Source organism: Impatiens glandulifera, chromosome 7 (genome assembly GCF_907164915.1).
Source record: "Impatiens glandulifera chromosome 7, dImpGla2.1, whole genome shotgun sequence".
Classification (NCBI taxonomy): Eukaryota; Viridiplantae; Streptophyta; class Magnoliopsida; order Ericales; family Balsaminaceae; genus Impatiens; species Impatiens glandulifera.
The window spans coordinates 49,871,583-49,896,212 of record NC_061868.1 but is presented as its reverse complement, the minus strand read 5'-3'; the positions used below and the strand labels follow the sequence as shown (position 1 = coordinate 49,896,212).

The 24,630-nt window shown below is 31.5% G+C and overlaps 4 protein-coding genes across 7 annotated transcripts; 3 read left to right on the top strand and 1 right to left on the bottom strand.

Annotated features, from left to right (window-relative positions):
- Positions 1-553: 553 nt before the first annotated feature.
- LOC124910645 (enhancer of polycomb-like protein 1) lies at positions 554-5,970 on the top strand. 3 transcript variants are annotated; one of them, XM_047451318.1, is made up of 13 exons: positions 554-679; positions 1,093-1,299; positions 1,440-1,566; positions 1,662-1,764; positions 2,392-2,515; positions 3,224-3,298; positions 3,898-3,936; positions 4,084-4,164; positions 4,301-4,348; positions 4,437-4,487; positions 4,595-4,663; positions 5,190-5,411; positions 5,510-5,970. In XM_047451318.1, the coding sequence occupies exons 2-13, from the start codon at positions 1,150-1,152 to the stop codon at positions 5,747-5,749; spliced, it is 1,329 nt and encodes a 442-aa protein (XP_047307274.1). In that variant the 5' UTR covers positions 554-679; positions 1,093-1,149; the 3' UTR covers positions 5,750-5,970. The 3 variants fall into 3 exon arrangements, with proteins under 3 accessions (XP_047307274.1, XP_047307272.1, XP_047307273.1); XM_047451316.1 differs by having other exon boundaries at positions 571-740; XM_047451317.1 differs by having other exon boundaries at positions 584-769.
- LOC124910644 (endoglucanase 25-like) lies at positions 5,931-8,389 on the bottom strand. Its single transcript, XM_047451315.1, has 4 exons — positions 7,851-8,389; positions 7,016-7,776; positions 6,628-6,936; positions 5,931-6,544 (listed from the first exon to the last, which is right to left on the bottom strand). Exons 1-4 carry the CDS (start codon positions 8,230-8,232, stop codon positions 6,143-6,145), a joined length of 1,854 nt encoding a protein of 617 aa, XP_047307271.1. The 5' UTR covers positions 8,233-8,389; the 3' UTR covers positions 5,931-6,142.
- A 5,887-nt stretch (positions 8,390-14,276) lies between these two features.
- LOC124945596 (NAC domain-containing protein 35-like) lies at positions 14,277-15,848 on the top strand. The gene is made up of 2 exons (XM_047486059.1): positions 14,277-14,718; positions 14,796-15,848. Exons 1-2 carry the CDS (start codon positions 14,514-14,516, stop codon positions 15,107-15,109), a joined length of 519 nt encoding a protein of 172 aa, XP_047342015.1. The 5' UTR covers positions 14,277-14,513; the 3' UTR covers positions 15,110-15,848.
- A 2,198-nt stretch (positions 15,849-18,046) lies between these two features.
- On the top strand, positions 18,047-21,356 carry LOC124945226 (PHD finger protein Alfin1-like). Of its 2 annotated transcripts, XM_047485618.1 has the most exons (5): positions 18,047-18,252; positions 18,399-18,431; positions 19,025-19,253; positions 20,815-20,941; positions 21,024-21,356. In XM_047485618.1, the coding sequence occupies exons 1-5, from the start codon at positions 18,150-18,152 to the stop codon at positions 21,282-21,284; spliced, it is 753 nt and encodes a 250-aa protein (XP_047341574.1). In that variant the 5' UTR covers positions 18,047-18,149; the 3' UTR covers positions 21,285-21,356. The 2 variants fall into 2 exon arrangements, with proteins under 2 accessions (XP_047341574.1, XP_047341575.1); XM_047485619.1 differs by lacking the exons at positions 18,047-18,252; positions 18,399-18,431 and adding an exon at positions 18,714-18,843.
- The last annotated feature ends 3,274 nt before the right edge of the window (positions 21,357-24,630 follow it).

The window sequence follows — 24,630 nt, the reverse complement described above, 5'->3', positions numbered from 1 at the left end:
TAGTTTGATATCTCGATAAGTGTAGATCTAGAATAATCCTGAGCCACATTAGCCTAGAGTTGATTTGTATTTGATTAAAAAAGTTGTGTCGCAATTAACCTTAATACTAATGACTCGTTATTCTTTTTTATTTTTTATTTTTTTCTATTAGACAATGATTCATAATTTTCGGGCTACTAATCATCTTCCTTGCTAGACCTAGGAGATGCTTCACCCACCTATCTACATTGTTAACCTCTATTTTGCATATATTCCAACAAATGTTAAAAATTCCCAATTATCTTGAAGTTACAATCCCCATTCCCCACCACCCTAGCAAATTGAATTTGAGAAATATTCCCCCACAAAACTTCAAGACCAACCTCTTATGGGCCTATTATTATAATAAAATATAATTTACGCCAATTTTTTAAAATAAAATAAATTTGATTTAAATTAAATTAAATTAAATTAAATAGTTTAATTAATAGAAAAGGAATTCATTGGGCCGATAATTTTGTTAACGGGCTATTATTAATTAGTTCATGGAGCATGCAGCAGGAATCAGGATCTGTGCCCATTTTGTTCCTTGTCCTAAGAGCTCCAGTCGGACTTTCAATTCGGATCTGGGAGCTGTCCGCTCCTCCCGTGAATCTCTGAAATTGCCCTCTCACCGGCGAAGCTCGTTTCTCCATTAACGGTACTCGCCGGCGAAGCCTCGTTTTCCGTCATCTCTATTTCATTTCCCTCAGCAGATACATGTAATTCAACACTGTTAATTTTATTTAAGGTCCGCTTTTATAACCATTCCTAATTAGTAACCAGAAACCCTATCTCCTTCTACGTGTGCATGTCTTTCCTACATGTTTATCGTATGATTAGTCTTAGAAGCAGGAGGATTAGGCGCTTTGTTACTATAATTTAGGGCTTTGAAAAGTTGAATTTTGCTTAAGCTTAACGGATATGTTTACATGCTTATTGATGTGCTTAATACTAGATTTTTCTCTTTAATGATGATGAAAAGTGAGTTAGGCGTGGGTTTGAAGTTTGTAGAAGTGAAGTAAGCTAATCAAATGTTTGTTTTTTTGTGTGCTTTTTATCTGTTGACCTAAGGTATCATTGAATTGTTGGTGTTTGACATAGACTAGCTTGTTCTGGAGATGAGGTGACATGAGTAGACTATCAATTAGACCTCGTCCACTTGACATTCATAAGAAACTTCCCATTGTAAAATCAATCAAGGATTTAGAAGATGATGACACTCCTACATCCACCAGAAATTCACACTTGCTTCACCTTGTTGTCCAGGCTGAAGTTGAGGTAATATTCCTACACATCAAAAGAAAAACCATGTTGTCGAATTTGTGGGAGAGTCAATAGGCATTTCACATTACTCTTAGAAAAGTTTATTGTCTTTCTTCTTGCTAATTACTTATGTGGGGATTATTCCTTGTGTGCAGCATGTTTCTTCTAGCAAAAAACTTGCATCTGAAATACCTATTCCACAGTTTGTTATTGTGGATACTTATGAAAGAGATTATGCATGTACTTTTAGTCAACCAGCTTCTTATTTACGAGCAAGGGGAGGTACGTAAGAAAATTAAATTCTTGGCTGGTTCTAACTGGTAAATCAATTATCTTTTCGTGTTAATGAAAGTCATGAACGCTGATCTTTTTTCCAGCTCGGTCTGAAATTGGAGAGTTCGTTGAGTATGACTTGGATAATGAAGATGAGGATTGGCTTGAACATACCATCAAGGAGAAAAAACATATTTCCTCTGAAAAGTAATAAATAGTATGCATCTATTTGATTTCCTTGTATGTGAGCAGTTGTGCTTTTTGTTTGACCTCTCTTATTTACCAAAAAAAGATAAGATCTATCTGATGATATACAATCCTGCAAATCCTACACTCTTGACAATCTAATTTTGATAATATTCCTTTATCGACGTTCAAAAATTTGTGGTTGTAGTGCTGTTTTGGACAATAATATGTGTACCCCTGGATTTTCCTCATAAAATCTGTTTACCTTTCATTAGTTTCTAATACAGCTCGGCTAAGGTAAGGTTTAAATATAAGGACATGTCATTGGTAAAGAATTAGGAAAGTTTTTTTTAGGGAAAATTTTAAGAAAGGTTAACTTACTATAAATGTGGAAGCATTTACGTGGTTCATTATTTAGATACTTTAACTTGATACTAACTTCCGTTTCACTTGATCATAGAATAATTGTAATAATAAAAATTGTGTTAAAAGAGATTATTTTTTTTTACTAATATTATGGTGCATGTTTGGGCCACATTTACTTTTTGCAAGTTTGGGTTGCTTAAGTTTAATTTTCTTTTACCTATGCATAAAAAGTCTTCATAGAGTTAATTATGCGGTTTGTTTCACATGTTACTGTGATTGCAGGTTTGAATTGATTCTGTTTAAGTTGGAGGTATTGGATCATAAGGCCAGGGAGAAAGCAGGGTTAATGGCACCAATCCTCGGTTCTCCAGTTCCTGTGCTTTTGCAGTTTGAAACTGTGTTTGAGGTAAAAAAATCATCTCTTGTGGCATGTTTTGGAATTGAAATTTAACATGGACCACTTCTTAAACCCTCGTAATTCATTGTAACGATTTGTTTCCAGATAAAGGGTTTAAATGAGAATATATAGTATCATGTAATAGAATTAGGGTTTATAGAAGTGGTGGGAATCAAGAGAGAATGGGAGGTAAGGGGGAAAGACAAATCTCCATTCATTCAATGATTTCTCTTACAGCTGGGCATATTTATTATTCATAGATATGACACATGTCATATTAGTCAAAACAAAGTGAGATGGCACAATTGCCATCCTAATTTAAAGGACACAATAAAGTTCAAGTCTTCTTTACTATTTATGCCCTAACTAATACATCATAGATAGATTTTAAAACCTTTTGTTTTTGAAAGGATAAAATTCATTCACTATTCCATTAAATCGCGTAGATGGTAGCTGGATTTTAAAACTAATTTAGTTTCTCTATACTAGTAGTTGTGATGATCAAGTACCATGCATTTACTCATATATGGTCTAGTGTCCATAGTTCATTTGCAACTGGGATGTGGTTTCATTATAACCATTTAGTATATGAGTAATACATTGTTTTTAAGTGCCGTAAATAACTAGAGCATGTTGTTTTTACTTTCTCATTTGAGAATCTAATCTTTCACATTATGAGGAGGTTACTATGCTGATCTCTTATTTATTCTATGATAGGCATTACAAGCTATTCCAAACCTTTCAGTGAAATATGGTGTTCTCCAGTCCATCTATAGTTATTGGAAAGAGAAGGTATGTGTGACTGTTAATTCACCGATGTGATATTTTGGTAACTAACGGAGTATTCTGTGTGGCTTGTTAACTTCTTAAACTTTGCCATAAATATGTAAACTTCATTTTCTGCTCTCCAGTTACTTGGTATTTCATACTCTCATTTTCATTTTTCCTTAATTGGTATTCACCTATGTCTGATCTGTACTAAAGACTACCCTCACCTTTTAAGTTTGTCCCAATTATTTATCTAATCTGTTTACCGAGGTTTCTTAATATTATTTGTCCAGAGGTGGGGAATATAGTTGTCTTTTGGGAATGAACTAAAAGTTATATTTTTGACATATGTAGGAAAAGCTTCTTCATTCATTTCATGGAAAGCTTCTGTAAATACTTCTTTTTTATATGAACTTGACCCTTTTATTTTTCTGTAACACATTTTTTTAAGAGGCAAAGTAGAGGAAGGGTGTTAAGAGAAATGTAGGAACTAAAAGCTTTATGATTTTTAGAGGTATCGGGGCAGGAGAATCTTGTGGTGTCTATTTTTTCCTGTCTAATAAATGTCCATATTTAATACTACATGTATTCTTATTCATTTCCGTGCTCTTATCATCTCGCAGCGTGAGCAATGGCAGAAGCCAGTCCTGCGCCGTTTGCAGGTTTGTATTCTGTTTTCAATTCTATGATAATCACTTCTTGGGAAATTCTTGTTGGTGTGCAATGTTTAAAGAAGATTGAAACATTTTCCCTAGCTGGATATGGGGTGGTGGTGCTAACACTAGTCTCAACTGTTCTTTATCTTACAGCCACCTCCTCCAGTTAATGATACTAACCCATTCAATGTCTTCAGAAGAAGGGAGAAAGTACACAAACATCATACAAGAAGGGTAGGTTTTCAAATGTTGTTGATTGACCTGCCTCTTAGCTAGGGTTGAGATTCCTGTTTATAGACCATTATTCATGGACTACTTTGAGCGATCAATAACTGATAAAGATTTTATATGCTTTTTCCTGGTATGATAGATGCAAAGGAGAGAAGATGGTGTGCACTCCTTTGAAAAGCTTAGACAGGTTAGTCAGAATTTTCTTTAACAATTTATCACACTTGTTTGTGAATCTAATAAGCAAGTATAAGATATAATTGCATTTCTTCTGACAGGTGAGGCGTAACCTTGAGCAAGCCAAGATGTTACTGGACTCTCTGATTAAGGTGATCTATTGTATTGATTGTGCTACAGTGATTGTATAATTATGTCTCATTTAAATACAATTGACAGCCCTCTTGAACTGATATACTTACGTGGAAACCTTATGCAGAGGGAAGAAAAGAAGCGTGAAGTCATGGAAAGTGAAGTTAACCTTCAGAGAATTCAATTAAAATACAAGGTAATTCACCAGACATTAATTTTTATTTGATTGCGGAGTATTGTTGTTTATTTGCCTTAACTAACAACTTACTTGTTTATTAAGTTATTCCTTTCTAGAGATATAACTAACTATAGCCTTTTGGCTTTGGAGTGGATTAAATAACAAAGTTTCAATGACTCAAAAATGTATGAGAATATATGAGACATGATTGGGAGAGGGAATTTGGAAGAGGGAATGGGTGAGGGAGTGATGTGGCACCTCCCCCTATCATTCCTCTCTATATATTATATTTTAAATATTAAAGTTTGTATTAAAAGAGTACTGACAAACTAAAAAGTGAGTGATTTTGTTTGCATTTAATATAGAATGTGATTTTGTAGGTGAAAAGGGAATGAAAAAAGTAAATTTTAGATCATGCTACAAAAAGAAATTTTGATAAGAATACTTTGCCAAAGTGAAAAATTGAGTTTCAAACTTGTCAATACAATTTCACTTGTTCCGGACTGAGGTGAGGTAGTCTAATAAGTTGGTTTCTTTGTTTCAGAATGAAACTGAGCTCCTAGAAGATGCTTTTGCTTTGGCATTTCCTTCGGTGCCATCTTTCCAGGGGAACTATGGTTCAAGCGAGGAGGAATTTGTGGACTCGGATGATGATGCAAATAGTTCTATCCATGTACGACATGCATCAGATATGCCTGTTACAGATTCTAATCCTTTTGTAGTTTCAACAGGAAGAATGAACCGAGATCTCAAGCCAGGGTGGCTGGTATGTTTTACTTCCTCCATACCTTGTCTACACTTGAGATATGTAAATGAAAAGATTTGAGAACACTTGACCTTAGTGTTTTGTTTAATAATATGCAGGATCCCCTTGAACCAGTTTTCATGTTCATAAAACCGTTGGATCCAGAAATGCTAGCGGCTGCAGGTGTTGTTCCTCCTCCATCAGATGATTCTTCGGGTAGTTTCCATGGTAGGATTGGCCGAGGAGGGAGAATAATATACGACAGATGGAATCCACTTCTGCAGACCCCTATCGTTGATCCAGGCAATCATCCTCTCCACATGCTGCCTTCAAAACCTAGTCCTTCTCCCTTCTGTTAGTTGTCCCTTATATATTTCCACTGTACTATTATTCCGACATTGATTGATCTCTTAAATAGTTTATTTGAAACAGGTCCTGCCAAGCACCTCAACCTACATTTAGTTATTTATTGTTGTAATATTTTTAGTTTGAATTAAGCCAGCAAACTGTATAGTAATAGATTTTATTAGGAACAAACAGTTGAAATTTAAATTGTGTTAATTCTTTCTTTCTTAATCAATTTCCCAGCTACAGATAGTTTCTTTCAACAGCTCTATCGGTTACACGATAATGTCAAGTCCTTGCATACATACATACACACGTGTATAGCTACTTCACATAAAAATGGAACGGATCAGCCGAGGAATTCGAGGGTTCGAAGGTTAACAAAAATGATTCCAAAATCATCATTCTCACGGCTTCCAAGGTGCAGGAGGTGGCGGCGGGGTAGGAAACATGGGTGGCACAGCCGAAAATATGGTGTTCTTGTCTACTCCCCCTTTTTTGTCGCCAGAAAGTGCAACCAGAGCCGCAACCAATCCTGCATTCCCTGCTATTGTGGGTTCGGTGTAGTTATAATTCGTTCTCACGTCGTGAAAACCGTCGTGCCTGTCAGGTCCAGCCACCATAGCACCAACAACCATGTTCGGATTAGGGCTCGACGTGTCCCTCCATTTCCAACCGCCTTTACAGTTATACTTAACCTTGTTCTTCGGTATAGAAGCACCTCTATGGTGAACATGCCTTGGATAATGGTTACCAAAACCGACTACATAACTCATCCCTTTCGGATTCTTCCCCAAAACATAGTCAATCTGAAAAGATAAAACATGCTCAAAACAATAACCAAATTTGTTGGTCATGAGTCATATGACAAACATTTACAACAATAACATACTTGTGTCTCGGCAAATTGGCGCAGGACGTCTGTAGAATGGAAGTTAGGGCCGCAATACCAACCGGGGGTATCAGAAGCATCAAGATAATCGCCGAATACGGTAGCCAAGAAGGCTGCATTAACTACATATTGAAGAGGCTGTGGTCTTCCATGGTTTAACTGTATCAAACCACCTCTTGTCCTGTTAAAGCTTGTAAAGATTGGAAGATATGAACACATGATAATACTCGTCTGATTGTGAAACGTCCTCAACATTTCTTCATATGGATAACCGGGGCTCAAGAACAACCTCATTCGACTCAACAGCACCTAAAACATCATCAATACTATCAAATAAGTGTCTTTCAATTGTTATCATTATCTAAAATGTTATCAAATTTCAACTTACTTGGGTGCCTGCAAGTTTATTATCCCAGCTAAGAACACCATAATCAGGACCACCAAAGAAAGCACCAGCATGTTTAGCAAGACCAGGAGTAGTCGCAAGCTGCAGATACGAAGAATTTCCAGTAGCATAATAAAGCCAAGACGCACCCCAAATAAACTCATCCCAATAACTAGTCGAGTTATAAAACCCCGCCGCATCTGATCCACCCGCGCTGTATCTACCCCTCTGATCCCTAGCAAATTTAAACAGCGTCTTCGCACCATGTACCAATTTCTGCGAATAAACCTTGTTATCCTTGAACACAATCGAAGCAGAAGCTAACGCAGCCGCCATCTCTGCTGCCAAATCCGAACAGCTACTGCATTCAGTCACAGGTCTATCGTAATCGATATCTTCAGGACGCATCCAACAGTAATGATCATTTGGACTCGACCCCCCTGCAGAAGTATCTCCAATTCCAACCTGAGCAACTAAAGTAGAAATGGAATCTGCTGATGAATTGAATGTCTTAAGAAAGTAATCAGTTCCCCATTTAATAATATCCTTAATATGATTAAGTTCTCCAGCAGCTTCAAATTTAGCACTGTATTCAATTACACTCCAACTCAACATTGTCATAGCGAAAGAAGCAGGGAAATTGAACTTGGTTGCATCTCCAGCATCGTAATACCCACCAACCAGATTCTTCGAATCAGATTTTCCATCATTCAAACATGAATTTCCTCTCCATGAAACATTATTATGCTTAGGAAGTTTCCCAGCTGCAATCATCAAATCAATCAATTCAAACAATAAGAAACTGAATAAGAATAATAGAAAGTTAAAGAAAGATTACATTTTTGAGCATTGAAGAACATCAAGGCTTTGTGTAAGGCAAGGGTATAGTTATCCGGCGGGGGTTTAGGATGATGATGACGAGGTACTGTTTTGACGATGAGAATGATTAAACCGGCGAGGAAAGCTGCGGCGAGGATCGATCCAACAGTCCATAGAAAGATCTTACGGCTGACGATGATACAGCCGAGATCTACGTATTTCTTCTTCTTCTTCTGCTCGCTGGGACCTAAAAGCCAGCTCTGTTGCGTTTCGTCAAGCTGACGGGAAAGCGCCGCCCTATCGTAGTCGTGTAAATTACGACTCCGGTCATCGTCGGTGGCTGAATCGGCGGCGTGTATTTCTAGAGATCCTCCCCATGGATCCCGACCGTACATACTCATGTTTTTTTCTCGGATCTAAAATGTCTGTAATCTGAACTGAAACAAAGAAGAAGATGAAGATGATGATAAAAAGCACTTTAGAAGAATAGATACTCTTTCTTTCTTTCTCTCTCCTGCTGTATATCTAGAAATTGAAAGCAGAGCGGTTATGGAGGTAATGGATTGAACGGCTACAATTAATATTAATAATAATAAAATTGAAAAAAAGAAAGTATAATTTTACGTAAAGCATACTTTGGTATTTGCTTGGACTGTAAAGGACCAAGACAGGCTGTCCGACACCAGCCAAACATTCATACAGCTGCCCCCTGTATCTTGCATGTGCACCAAGATGTTTTATATATATATATATATATATATATATATATATATATATATATATAAAAATAGTTAGATGATAATAAAATAATAGTTGGATTCATCAAAGTGAATAAATTATGAATAAAATGGGACCTATATATAATAACTGATAACAGACGGATATTAATGTTATTAATCATTACAACCATAACTTATGATTAAAGGGTCCATTACATAACATCACAATGACTAAAAAACATATTCTAAGTTCAAATGTCCAAATTTTAAGATTGCAGTTTTTTTCTGTCTTTCATCAACTTATAATATTTTCATCCACTAATGCACCTTGTGAATATAACGGATCGGACGAGAAATGCGTTTACTATCCCCGTTTTTAGAAAATTTTAACGGAATAATATTATACTACATTTTCTTAAAAAATAAATTAAAATTGATAAAATTATATAAATAATTTTTTAATATTATTATAAATAAATCAACTTAAAACTCTTATAAAATAAGAAAAATTAATGAATATATTAATGATATTTAAGTGTATTTATTAGCAGAATCATGATTAAATTAAGGTGGAGACAAAAAATATCATCTACGATCAACTACCTGTCAAACCAATGAAAAAAACGCTATTAATGGGACAATTCGGATCGAAAATTTCAGGACGAATTATAATTGTGATGGTTTCTAAATTATATATATATATATATATATATATATATATATATATATATATATATATATATATATATATATATATATATATATATAATACTCACAAACATTAACATTTATTGAAAAGCAAAGAATGTTTATTTTTAGAATAGATTTCAGATCACTCAACATTGAGAATAAATAATATTAAGACAAAGAAACATTCCCAAGCTTGGTCGGAAGAATGTTCATTGCCAATGTTGGGCCTACTTTCCATAACATAATAAAAACAGTAAAATATGGATTGGGCCTCACTATTTGGGCTGGCCTATTCTTTATACAGATGGGTCATACTCATACAATACAACATTATCTTAGATGGTAATTTATGCACAAGTGGCCCGCATAATTAACCCCCATTGAATTCCTCCTTACAAAATAATTTACCTTTGATTTTATTTTTCCGTAAAAAGTATGTTCAGGTTTAACCACAATAGAAAAGAAGATAAGAAATTGAATGCTAGATATTATTATTATTATTAATTAATTATAGGGAGAGTTTGTCTTGTGATAGAGAATTAATTAGTGTTAGATGGTTGCAATAAATAAAAGGAGGATGAGTTATTATTAGGATCACGAGATAGTTGCCACTAGAAAATTAAAATCAAATTAAATATTCCTAATTTATTTATATATTGAAGTGTGGGGGCGGACGGTCCTAAACCTATGTAGGAGAAAGAATTGTCTTCTCTATTCCTCTTGTCTCTGTCTCAAACCCTGTCTCTGTCCTATTATATCTTTAATTACTTTTTTATGAATTAAATTGTCATTTTAGCAAATACACTTATTTAGTTATTTTTATGCCCTGCCTAGTTTATTATATGAAGTATATATTGGATTTTTTTTAAAATTAAATTGAACTGAATTGAGCTAACCTATAATTAATATATATATAGGTTCATGATCATGCATTGAAACTGACCCCATCAATTCTAAAGTCAATTGTGGTGTTAAATTATAGTCTTCAGTTCAAGAAGAAGAAGAAAATGTTGATTTTGGGTTAAAACAAACATTACAAATTGGACCGACGTCCTTTTAATTCAATTAAGCTATTTTATAAATTAGTATTTTACTCAACCACACAATCACAATTTTATTGAAAAAACAAAAAATTTAATATGATTCTCAATTCATCTAAGATTGTCTTGTATATATATATATACATATATAGACTTGGTTCTTATAATAACTTATGGTTGTTCATTTGATTTAGTATAAAAAACATAATTCATATTTTTATTTTATCTTTATACAATCATAACAAAATGTAAAAAAAAAAAAATTATTATTATCTGCTCATAAAACATTCTATAAAATTAAACTTTACAAAGTCTTAACATCTAAAAAGATATATATAATTTTCGCAAATAAGACAAGTCAATACTATCTTGTAAAGTTAATTGAGACATTGTCAATTATTTTATATACCTTTTTTTAATTTATGAGAACTATCATGACTCACAATGTTTTTATAATCATTATTATTCTTAATAAATATATATATATATATTTATAGAAAGTTATCCTGACACTTCACAACAATTATTTTCACTTTTAAGATGTTCAAAATTAGATTTACTATAATACAACATTATATATAAATAATAAATTAAGTTAACCTAATTTAACTTTAAAAAATCAAATATTATTTTCTAAAAATTAAACCCTAAACAATTGAACTTATAAAATAATGAATTACTGTTTTTAATAAATATTTAAAAATAATTGATCATAATTAGATGTTAAAAGACAAATTAAATTGACTCCATTAATTCACCAGTTTTATCAAGTTTGCCCAACAATTAATTTCAGCAAGTCTACTAATTAATTAAAGCTTGAGTTGAAGCAAAAATAATTAAGTTATATGTCAATAAATTTTCACGAAATAAATAAAATAAAGAAAGAAAAAAAATTTAAAAAATAGAAAAGAAATCAAAGAAAGGACCCATAAGTAAAATCCGAAAACGACACTTGTCACCACATAGAGTCATAAGAGCATATATCACGGGTTTCTCTTGACTGTGCCAGTCTTTTTAATTCATTCATTCAAATTATTAATTAATATATTTATGTCTTTCATACCTTATCCATGATATATATACCTTAGTTCATCTCCAACCCAAATACCTATTCTCAAACTCAAAATGTAGTAAACATCCCATCAAACAGTAATTCATCTCCAACCTAAAAACCCAAACTCAAACTCAAAAGAATATTCTCAGAATATTCTTTTTATAATAATTTTTAATTTTTTCAATATTATCTATATATTTATCTAAAATTACAAATTGAACCCATAACTTTACAACAACTTATTAATTACTTTTAAATTCTAATTATAAATCAATTATTTATACAACTGCATAAAACAAATTAAACATTATTAAATAAACACAAATTACATTTCATAAACAAAAAAAATACAACAAAACAAACATTTTAGATTATTGTACTTTTTCAGTTTTCTACGTGTTTTATTTTATTAAAAAAAAAATTATTATTTATTATTTTTTTTATCAATATTGTTTATTATTATAAATTTATAATACTTAAAAAAATATAAAATATAATATAAACAAATTTAAATATAAGTTAATCATATAAACAAATTAAAATTATCATTAATTAAACATATAAATAAAATAAAATATAAATAAATTAAAATATAAATAAATTATATAAATAAATTAAAATATAAATAAATAAAATAGATAAACAAATTAAAATATAAATAAGTTATGTAAATTAATTAAAAACAAACTAAAAGGACTAAAATGAAAGTTTTGAAAACTTTTGAGTATGTGAATAATGTCCCTGCAAATTTGGGTATGGAGGAGAGAGAATTTGCAGGAAAACTCAAAATGCAGTTGAGTTTGCAGGTGGGTTGGAGGGCTAAAACCTATTATGGAGATGGGTTTGCAGGTGATGGTCTTATTAACTATTATTTTATAAATATATATTACATGAAATTTAATCACTCTAAAGTAATTATTATATATACATGATCACTTAACTTAACAAATTACTATGTTTTCAAGTTAATGTGCTGATCTATTTTTTATTTTGATTGAATAATCATGACTGGTTAACAATATAATGCCAAAAAAAAAAAAGGAATAGTGTATTCTTAGACTGTGATATGGTTTATTATCACATTTTAAAAATGTTTTAGTAAAATTTAAAAGCGAGTATGTTATAAAGTGATCATTACACCTTTTATTTATTTAAAATATATAAAAATTTGTCAAATTTTATGCTCGTTCTACACATTTTATTTTATTACATTTTAGCCAAATTTCCAAATAGGGTTAACTTCATAGGCATTGTAAGCAATTGAAGGAGAGAGACAGGACTTGGCCATTTTTTATTTATTTATCAAATTTTATTTTCTAAATTAAAAAATATGTTGTCTAAACAAATTAATAATATAAAAAAAACACACAAACAAAAAAAAATTAATGAAAGACCAACAGGTAGACCACTCCCTCAAAAATATCATTTTTTACCCTTTTTTTTGTTTTGTTTTTCAAAATAAGAAATTAGCATAATTCACATTAATAATTAAAGGATTTTAAATGAGAAACAGATTTGTTAATTATATTTGATCTCTTGATTTTTTTTATAATTTTATCTATCGGGAAGAATATATATATATGATCATACCGCTACTACATTAAGTGGTAAAAGGTAAAAAAATATAAGAAGAATGTCAATTTTATCACTGAACTATAATGAAATATTCACGTATATCACTGAAATAATTTTTGTTCGCTCATACCACTGAAGTTGAGATTAATATTCATATATGTCACTACTCCACCAAACCTCTAATCTCGTTAAGTTTCTGTTAAATTAGACGACATGTGGAATTAACATGTCATCTTTTTTAATTAATATATTGACATGTCATATTTTTTAATTAATATATATTATATATATTTTTATTTATTTAAAATTTTAAATAATAAAACATTTATAAAGTTATTAATAATTTCTTTCTCCTACCTTAATTAACTAAACCCACCATTCTTCTTCTTCGATTCTTGTTTTCAAAAGATTCGATTTCTCAAATAAAAGAACCGAAAGGAGACTGACGAGTTAGCGAGAGAATTGAGGGCAATGTGAGATGAGATTTTGATTTCAGAACCCTACCACGACGAACTTTGACATTTAGCTGAGCCTTAGACCTCAACTTTTTATTCTTACTTCGACCAGTCTCAAACAAAGTTCACAATGAACAATGATGACAGGTAATGAAGTTTATAAATCTTCTTCTTTCTGTTGAAGGCTTATTTCTATATTATTGTTCTTGTTCTCTTCCTATATGCTTTCTTATCTCTTCAGAGTTTGTTCTCCTTTCTCTTTCTATATTTCTGGATTATTGTTCTGTTTTAAAAAGGTGAATCTATTTGATTGATTAGGTGAATCAGAGAAGATGAATGATAAGTTTAGTTAATTAGGGCACGAGAGAGAAATTATTAATGACTTTGTAAATGTTTTATTATTTAAAATTTTAAATAAATAAATAAATATATTATATATATATTAATTAAAAAAGATGACATGTCAATATATTAATTAAAAAAGATGACATGTCAATTTCCCATGTCGTTTTATTTAACAGAAACTTAACGGGGTTAGAGGTTTGATAGAGTAGTGACATAGATGAATATTAATAGAGTAGTGACATAGATGAATATTAATCTCAACTTCAGTGGTATGAACGAACAAAAATTAGTTTAGTGATATAAATGAATATTATATTATAATTCAGTCATAAAATTGGTATTCTTTAAATAAAATAAATAAATATATATGACATGATCACATGACTTTTGGAGGAGTACTAAATTCAAAATAAAAAAATATGACCACTTAATTTGTCCTAGCTAATGGGTCTCTTAATGAATGATATCAACTTAATTAGGGCATACCCTTCTTCCCATGTAGGGTAGGGCCTGCAAGGTCAGAGATCTTTCTATTAACTCCTCTCCCCCCCCTCCCCCACCTCCACTATCATCCATTTTAATTTCCTCATAGTTATAGAGAGAGAGTATCTTACTTAATTAGTGGGAGAGGGAGTTGAAGATCTTCTTCTTCTTCACAAGCCTCATAAAGTATACTTAATCCATTCTCTCTAGCTAATCTCATCTTGAATCTGGATGTATATATAAAGGTAAGTAGGGCTAGCTCATGATGATCAAATATGTTGTGTAATCTCTAGCTAGATAGAGATAGGTTTAATAATCACCATGAGCCAAGTCGACGATGATGATCATGATAATCACAAAGAGGATCTTCACCACCATGACATGGTCATGCCCGGTTTTCGCTTTCACCCTACCGAAGAAGAACTCATTGAATTCTACCTCCGCCGTAAGATCGAAGGCAAACGCTTCAACGTTGACCTAATCACTTTCCTCGATCTCTATCGTTACGACCCTTGGGAGCTTCCAGGTATGTGAAAACTCGAATTCATGAACTTGAAGACATTAGAATTTGACTTATAATAATAATAATAATGATTTGTACAGCTTTGGCCGCAATTGGAGAAAAAGAATGGTACTTCTATGTACCGCGCGATAGAAAATATAGAAACGGGGATAGACCTAATCGTGTCACGACTTCTGGATACTGGAAGGCTACCGGAGCCGATAGGTTGATAAAAAACGAAAACCTTCGCCCAATAGGACTCAAGAAAACCCTAGTATTCTACTCGGGGAAAGCCCCTAGGGGAGTTCGGACAAGTTGGATCATGAATGAATATCGCTTGCCACACCATGAGACGGAAATGTTACAAAAGGCAAGTTGTGATTATATATGTGTTGATTCTTTTGATTTAAAATAGATAATGTATTCATTATCCATAATTAATTAATTAATCTCAGGCTGAAATCTCACTTTGTCGCGTTTACAAGAGACCGGGAGTAGAAGACCGTCCAACCGTGTCTCGCGCTAACCTAGGAAAGGCGGCATCTAATTCATCATCAAGAGTGGCCTTCGATCATAACAGTTTCAATTCCAAACCGACACAACAACAAGATGTTGTTATGAACTCTTCATGCGGACAACAAGAAGAGGCCGAGAAGATGAGCGCAGAAACAAGCGCAAGCAGTAGCACGGAAGTAGGCTCAGCCAAACACGAGATCAATATCAACCAATTTCTTCAAATGGCAACAATGCCGCCACTTTCAACTTCGCTAGTAGACGATAGATCCTCGTTTTTCTCAATCTTTAATCCGGTAGTTCTTCCCCATCATGAAAACAACAACATCCAATTCGAGGATCTTCAAAGGAGTTACATGACAAGCTACGGCCAACAAGGTTATAACTACAATCAACAACTACAACAACAACAATTAGGTCTAAACATGGTGCCAAACGCTTCATTTTGGGATCAATGGACATCATCTTCTTCAATCCTCCATGGAGATGATCATAATCAAGGAAGTAGTAAAGAGTATAACAATGTTACCAATCCTTTCAGGTAAATGAATTAAAAAAATGATTTTATATATATTATCGATCGGTTGAGATTTGAATTGAGATAATTGCAAGGATTGTTGTATTAATTCTATAACATTATTCATCATAAACTAAGTGCATGTGATCATATAGTTAATTTTAATTATTGATCTTAAATTTAAATCATTTCATTAATAACGCGGTCGAAATGATTAAATGATGAAACAAGATTGATTAATAGTGTTAGACACGACACGCGATGGACATATTAACCTTTGGATTTGGAAGGAAGCTTGAGAATGGATTGGAAACATGCCAGAAAACAAGTTAGAGACAGTTCAGATAGCAGCTAGCAATGAAAGGAAAACATAAATTGTCGTGATGCAATATTTTTATTTTATTTTTATCTTCTATCTCTTTCTCTATTGACTATATAATAAAAGATCATTATGTAAAACAAAATGCTCTTTCTTAGCCTTGTTTCTTTGTAGAACAAGCCACGGGATCTATCTAAATTGTTGCCAAAAGCTGACTTGTCACTAAGAAATTATTAAAAATTTCTATATCCTAATTTCTTGTGATCATTGTATATATATGGCGCCCTAGCTAGTTGTGGCAAATCAGTTTATTTATTTTGTTAATTAATTCAATATATAGGTGATCGAAATGTAGTGACAAAATTCAAATGGTTTTTTTTTAAATAAAAAAAATATATTCAAATGGGTTTTACTCTTAACCATGTGTGATAAAAGTTAAAACTAGTTTATTTTTTTATGAGATAAATTGTTTATTTTAATTTCATGTTGGTCATTTGAGATTTTATTGAAAAAAACGTTTTTATAAAAAAAAAAATATTGAAGAAAGAATTTGGAAAAGGGAACAAGAGAAGCTTGTCATCACGAGAGAGATAGATTTTATTATTTTTTCAGCCAATTAAATTGAGGTATTAGATATTGTTTAATTTTTAATTGATTTAGTTGATAAATGTAGTGATTCAATAATTGAAAAAAAAAAAAGCAAATCTGAAAGAAAAAAACATGTTTTTGTTTTTTCCTATATATGAATTACTTTTGGGGCTATTTTTTATCATATATATTTTGATGTTTCTTAAGCCAACAGGCCCAACACCTAGGTGTTTCGAAAGCAATTGCATGAAACTTCATGATTCGGTTCATAAAACATAGGTTATTGGAATAATTAATTAATATTAAAAAAGTATTGTTAATTTTAAAAATATTATATATTATGTCATTAAAATATTAAGATAATGGGGAATGGCAGAAGAAAATGGAAGAGATGATTTATATGTATAGTATATTGTGTGAAAGTTGATTAAATATAAAACAAGTATAACACATAAATGAATATAATTCAAACTGATTGATATATATATATATTTTAAAAATTATATAAACATATCATCATATATATATATATATATGGTTCTGCATTCGTTATTTTGAACTTCTGTGTATTTACACTATGGAAAGCGAGAGATGGTAAGGATGAGAGAAGAAGAGAGATTGATGAGAAAAATAGGAAGAGAAATAAAGTTAAAAGTGGGAATATGAAAAGTAGAAGATTAAAGAAAAATAGGCTAGACATAACACATAATTTACATAAAAAAAAGGGAGAAAGATTTTTGTAAATATAATTTTTTAATTAAAAAGTAATTATTACTTATAACGACATAAATAGTTATAATTATCATATATAGATGTATGATTAAAATTTTCATTTCCTTCCATATATTCAAAATATCTTAAAATTATTATATACAGAATATTTTATTATTGTAATTTGTATGTATTCGGGATAGTTCTTAGATGAGAATTAGAATTGGACAAATAAATATCATTCTCGTCTTGATCCTTAGTAACATCTTTTAGTTTTTTTCTAATTCGTTTCGATCCATTGTTAAAACGAGTAAAATCCGATTCGATAACATATAGATATAACTCACCGGTTTTAAATTGTTATCCCTAAATATTATAGGTATAAATTGTAGATATAACTTATCATTTTAAATAATTAATGATAGACATGAGAAATATTAAAATAATTTTGAGTTCAATGTAAATGTTTTTAAAACATATAAGTTACAATCTTTTGCATTACTTATAAATAATATATATATTGTATTGAATTAACTTTTTATATAAAACTATTTTATTTAATTTTTGGTGATGTGTTTGATGGGTCGGCTAGCCAAAAATAAAAATTCCAGCAACTTACTTACTTAAGGAGCAAAAACATTGCCAAAAATCCTTGAACTGATATCGAGGACTGTACTCTGCTTTCTCTCGTGTAACATCATCAATGAAGATGAAAGCCTAGTAGCTAGCTAATTCAAACCCTAATTTCTCCTCCATTTTCCACCATTTCTGTTTTGTGCTTGAATTAGCAAGAAGGAAGAATAGCAAATGGAAGGAGGAGGAGTATCGCATCCGATTCCAAGGACTGTAGAGGAGGTCTTCGCCGACGTTAAGGGCAGAAGGGCTGGGTTGATCAAGGCGCTTACTACCGGTTCGTCTTTCTCGTCTCTAACAATTATTATCATATTACGTTTTTCAACCTCATGCATATATATATATATATATGCATTACAGGAGCTATAAACTTATATCCTGCCTTCTAATTTTCTTTTTGTCTCTTATCGTTTTTCACTTTAGATGTTGGAATGTTATATCTGCAGTGCGATCCTGGTCAGTTTTACTTCTTCTCTCTATTTACCAACTATTCTCCTGTTTCTTCACTTTTTCCTGAGTATATTCTCCTGTTTGTTTGTTTTTTTATTTACTTCCATAATGGGTATCTTTTAGGGTTTTATACATGCTTTTCTTGATGTTCCTACAATTCTGGCAATTTTCACTTTGTTTTTGTATGGAGGTGGTCGTGTCTTGTGTTTTCTAGTGAGTGGTCATTTCTTTGATATTCCTCTGTAGTTGGTCATTTTGACAACTCTTGAAGCATCTCAGCTATAGTTCGTGCTAGAGTACATCAATGTTTGAATAGGAAGTCGTTTTAACGTTGGGCATGAATTAGATTGATCTGGGAAGAAGTGATGTGAAGCTGGTTGTACCCATCTGAAATGCTCCAAAAAGGTCTTTATATCTGGTAATGGCTTCTATCTTTTTTTTAGTGTGTCAAATGTATTAGGGTTTGACTAGAAAATTCCCCTGCCTATGTGTTACATCCTTATAGTATGTGTGATGTTACATCTTGTTGAATATTGAATTCCAGCTTTAGGACGGTGTGATTTAGATATGCAGACTGATTTCTGACCATATATTTGCAGAAAAAGAAAATATGTGTTTATATGGACTTCCAAATGAAACCTGGGAAGTTAATCTGCCTGTTGAGGAAGTGCCTCCTGAGCTTCCTGAACCGGCTCTAGGCATTAATTTTGCTAGAGATGGAATGCAAGAAAAGGAATGGCTATCACTAGTTGCAGTTCATAGTGATTCATGGTTGCTTGCTGTTGCATTTTATTTTGGTGCCCGCTTTGGATTTGGTAAGAGTCAAAGGTAAAGCCCTGCTTGCAATTTTAGACACGATTTGTTATTTATGCAAGTTTTCAGCTATTCTTATATTGAGGCTAATTCTCATGCATATGCTGTTATGTGTTCTATCACTTCATGGGAAGGTAATAATCTTCTGGTTCGCTCCATTATTGTGAGGTTTAGTTTTAACTTGATCCACGGCTAGTCCAGAGGACACTTCCTTTAAGCTTAAACAAATTTCTCGAGTATTTTAAGGTGGTTGTTGAATAAATTGAAGAAGTCCTTAAACTAACATTGATAAACCAATCCCAATATGATACAGAAAGGAACAGACCAACCAACCGACTCAAGAAGTTATGATAATTTGGTAATTGGATTAGTATTCTAGGAGTATGTTCATCATTATGTCTGAAACTCCTTTTATCTTTATCATTAGGCTCCACCTTCATTCAAATACTATTTTGAACTAGAAGATGACTTTAAAATGTTGACATATTCCATATATATATATATATATAGATCTTTAGTTAGCTAGATGGAAGTGTCAAGTTGAGAAATTTGTGCTGAAGGCAGTAACCTCCAGCCTGTCAAAAGTATGTTATAAATTTGTCTGGTTAAACAACTGGTTTGTGTTAAAAATCCTAAGAAGCAATCGTCCATCTCATGCATGGATGTTAATGACGCCTTGTTTGGTTGGTTCTTGTATAAAAATTCAATATAATCAAACATAGTTTCATCCACTCTTGCATAACGAAAATACTAAAATACCCTCTATTTCTTAAAAAAACATTATGCATTAATATCCTTTTAAGTTTTTTTTTCTTTCTCAAAATCAACATCAATGAAGGTTTTTTACAATAATCCAAGGTTTATTCAATGATTATTAACATACACCTATATGGAACAAGCTACAACTTTCTTGAAGGCTCATACCCTTGATCTCAGTGTGGAAAATTTAGATATGATTATTAAGATATTTTATTTGCTTCCTCATTAAGCTATGCTTTGAAGACAGAACTAATTGAGTTTGAGGTTATTTGGAAGTAACAATATGACCCTTTCTTATACTCATAGTCATGACTCATGAATGTTATAAATTCTCAAAATTATGAATTGATTTCATGGATCTGATGTTGTTACTCATAGTTTTTCTTTAGTTGGTTGAAATAGAAATGATCTTATTTGGAAACTAGTATTTTGTACAAGATACAATTGGAAAATTGCCAAAAGTGTTTTTTTATAAGATCTTTTCTTTTTTGAACTATAGTGTGATTTTTGTTGTTTCATGTGGTATACAAAATATTATTTACATCATGATCCAAGTTATAGTGTAATTTGTTCCATTCATTTGGTTTAGCAGTTTTCTTAACAATCATTATTAGTTTATTTTTTAGATAATTGTGATTTTTCACAAACATAACAAATGTATATTTTAAAATATTGATCAGTGTGAAAAAAATAGTTGATAATAAAAATCCCAATATTCTGAACTAGTAAATCATTTTGTCTGTATTGTATCTACAATCTTAGGCCTGTTTTGCCAAAAGTGCTGATTACCTGATATTCCTGGACTCTCCATTTACAGGAAAAGGCTCTTCCAAATGATAAATGAACTCCCAACTGTATTTGAAGTTGTGACTGGAAATGACAAGCGGCCAAGAGACCAATCTGGTGTCCACAACAACAGTAACAAGAGCAAATCAAGTGGAAAGGTAAAAATATATCCATATGGCATGTCAACTTGGTAACGTTCGTTGGAACCATTTTTCACCTTTGAATCCTTCTCTTAAACAGTCTAAACAAACTGAGCATCAGACTAAAGGTGTAAAGATCTCTACACCGGCCTATGAAGAAGAAGAGAGTGAGGACGATGAACAAGGAGCCACACTTTGCGGTGCTTGTGGGGATAACTACGCGAATGATGAATTCTGGATTTGCTGTGATATCTGTGAAGGATGGTTCCATGGTAAATGTGTGAAGATTACGCCTGCTAAAGCCGAGCACATCAAGCAATACAAATGCCCTAGCTGCAGTAACAAGAGGGCCCGAGTCTGAAACATAGGTTCTAAAAAATCACTGTAATTTGTGAGTTAAGCGAAATGATCTAGGCCTAGAAACCCCTCTTTTAAATTTAATACCGAACAAAGCAGTGTATTTTTTGTGGGGAGGGGAATGCAATGGGTTTAATTAAGATGTCAGTTAACTATCATGTATGATGGGTCAATGTAAACTTTTTGCTGGTTAGATTTTTGTACCAGGAATTGCATTGAAAAGGCAAAGGTACTCGAAAACTCATATATGCAAGTAAATAGTCTTTCATCCGAAGATATCTTTAGCCGAAAGTGTTTTGTAAATTTGAGACATGCTGATACTGAAGAATGACTCTGTTGGTAATTAAATATTGTTTATATGCTAATTTGTCTAAAATGCCCTCCTAAGTTTTGTCAGCCCTACTCATAAAGTTGTGTGAGCTGGGATACCTCAAGCTTAGAGATATGGCTGCCAGCAACAGGACAATCTGGGAACAACACATACACAAGTAAGTTGACTTGTACTGTCTATCTTTGTCCGAGAATGATGGTATTATATGTCCATAATGAATGTTTTATCAAAGCATATCACCAACAATGGTCGTGCATTATGTCTGCAAGTGATTTTTATTTTTTCTTATCAAAAGTTGTCTAATATTATTGGATAGACTTAGAAGGAAACGCCAAACATATTTGTTTCTGGAAAAAAGTTTTTTTTTCATGGCTGGATTTATTTTTCCTTCTTAGAGATTTGTTTACTTTACACTCAATTATTATTTCTTCTTCTTGAGCTTGTGTTAGGGAAGAGATTTTAGTTTCACTAAAACCATAGGTGATGAACTGTCATAGTAAGAAATGAATATAATATGATAGCACAAATTTATCTTTATACACACACATCACACAATTGGAAATTTGCTAGCTTTATCATTTCACACAGTAAATTTGTTGCATCTAACTCTGCTGATGAATTTTACATGAAAAACAACCCTCTGATTGTGTTCTGATGTATGAACTTTTATGGTAAAATAATTTCACATGATCTGCTGCTCTGCTAGGTTCGAAAGGAGGGATGGAGGTGTTAAAAAAGTAAAAAATAAAAACCTGTAAGCTTGACTTTGAATGGTTAAGTCCTGACAAGTAGGGCAGGTTCCCACAAGTGAGTGCCAGTGGTTCTGAGAAACACGAGATGGGACTAAATTGAATAAGGGCCCAAAGCTGAAGGGGCAACATGAACTTCCCTTATCTACATATTGATGATTGGGGGAACAAATCCTGGCCCTTTAAAGATTAGTGGGTCATTGGCTTTTGCCCTCAACTCTACACACATTTCAACTATTTGGAGCCAGGCTGCTCATATTAGGTGTGTTGCCAGAAACAAATTGTCTTTCATTTTTCTCATTCAGATCTGGATCGAGACCCAATTTGGAATCACTTACGATTTTGGTTTCTCTATCCAGATCTGGATAAAACGAGAAACAACTAATAAATTCTCTTAATACGTTTCGTTTTCAAACATAATTTCATCGTATATTCAAAATGGGGCATATTTAGAAATTCTACATTTTTCAAATAGAGTCAGACAGTGTATGGAACTTTGACAAACAAACATGAAAGAGTCATGTTTTATTCTTCCTTTCTCAGACTGCATAAGTGACTGATTTTTCATCATTCAAAATTGTCAACCCAATTTATGCATACCATAATATGAACACATTATATTTGATAACTGAATCTATTTAAATAAAAATCACCCATTTAAATTCTATAAATTGCATACATTGACAAAAACACAATTATTAGTGATATCTTTAGCTTAAGAAAAATAATAATTGGATATATTTCTTTAATGATTATCCTTTTATATAGTCTGATTAGAAGATTAAAACTACTTCAATTCATCTTGTACACAAATATTTTATTTAATGCATCATTTAGTTTGAAAAGATGCCAATAATATGAGAACAAGAAATAAACTAAGTAATATTATTTTATTTAACAGTAATTAAACATAATAGTGATTTTACACCATCCAAAACATTGGATACCATGATCAATACATTACATTTACCGAGTATTCAACTATATAGCATGTGATTAATCATGCATGTGTTAGCAGATCACCGCACCAATACCTCTAATTAATTCATTGTCCAATAATAAGTTTGAAAAAAATCAATTATTTATTCAGGGTATAAAGGTTTTATCGAAAAATTCATCATAATTGGTGGGTTGGATTTTACAATCTTAGGAAAAATTAATATATATATTAAGAAATATTGAAAAAACAAATTTAAAAATAAAATTCTAATTTTAAATTTATATTTTAATTATAAAATTTTAATAAATAAAAGATCATGTTACCACTAGATTAAAAGTCAGTTTTTATTAACCGTCAGGTTAGTACAAAAAGATTATGAAGTTGATTTTTGTGTTAAATAAGTTCGAATTTTTCAATTTTACTTATGTTATGCCCCTAAAAATTTAAGACAGAAACTTACCAAATAATAACTCAATCTAACCAATAGGAGGAATGATTAGGATTGTTTGGTATACTTATTAATGTTTATCAAACTATTTTTACAACTTTATAGTGAGATCTAGTAACAAGCAATATAAATATATATTTTTAAATAAGTTCTCACATGTAGTTCATTAATTAATTATTGATATATTCTTGGGTCTCCATTTTTCATTGACCATAACATGTTATATACTGATCCATATATAGGCATACTCATTATCTTATCCTCCTAAGCCAGTTAAGTAATGCATTATTTAATTTAATTTATTTTTTTCTATAAATTCATGATTTAACTTAATCTATTTAATTGAATGTCTTCATCAAGATCTATAAGTACTAATACAGTTTCAAGAGTAAGTTTTTGCAGTGTTTCAAATTTTCAATCTATACAACTTATATGATCATCAATTTGGATTAAAGAAAAGAAAAAAAATATATAAATCCAGACTTTATATTATTTTTCTAATTGGAGCTTTATGACTTTTTTGGGTTGTAATTATCACTAAAAACACATAAAGATAATGTGGATTTGACCATTTATTTATTTTTATATAACTAATGTCTAATGATGCATGTTCTATAAAGTAAGTAACTAATTAAGATTATTTTAATGAAAACTTAAGCAATTCAATTAATTAATTAGGACCAATAGCTCAGTTATGTTTGGTCTTGCTGAGCTTAATTGTTTAAACACTTTTTTTTTTTTATCATTTTAAAGTGAAAGTTGATTTTGTTTTATTTCAAATAATTAATTATTTTGCTTTAATAGATTTAATTATTTATAATTTATTAGGGTAATTGAGTGAAAAGATAATTTTGTGATATTCGATATATGTTTATAAGTTAG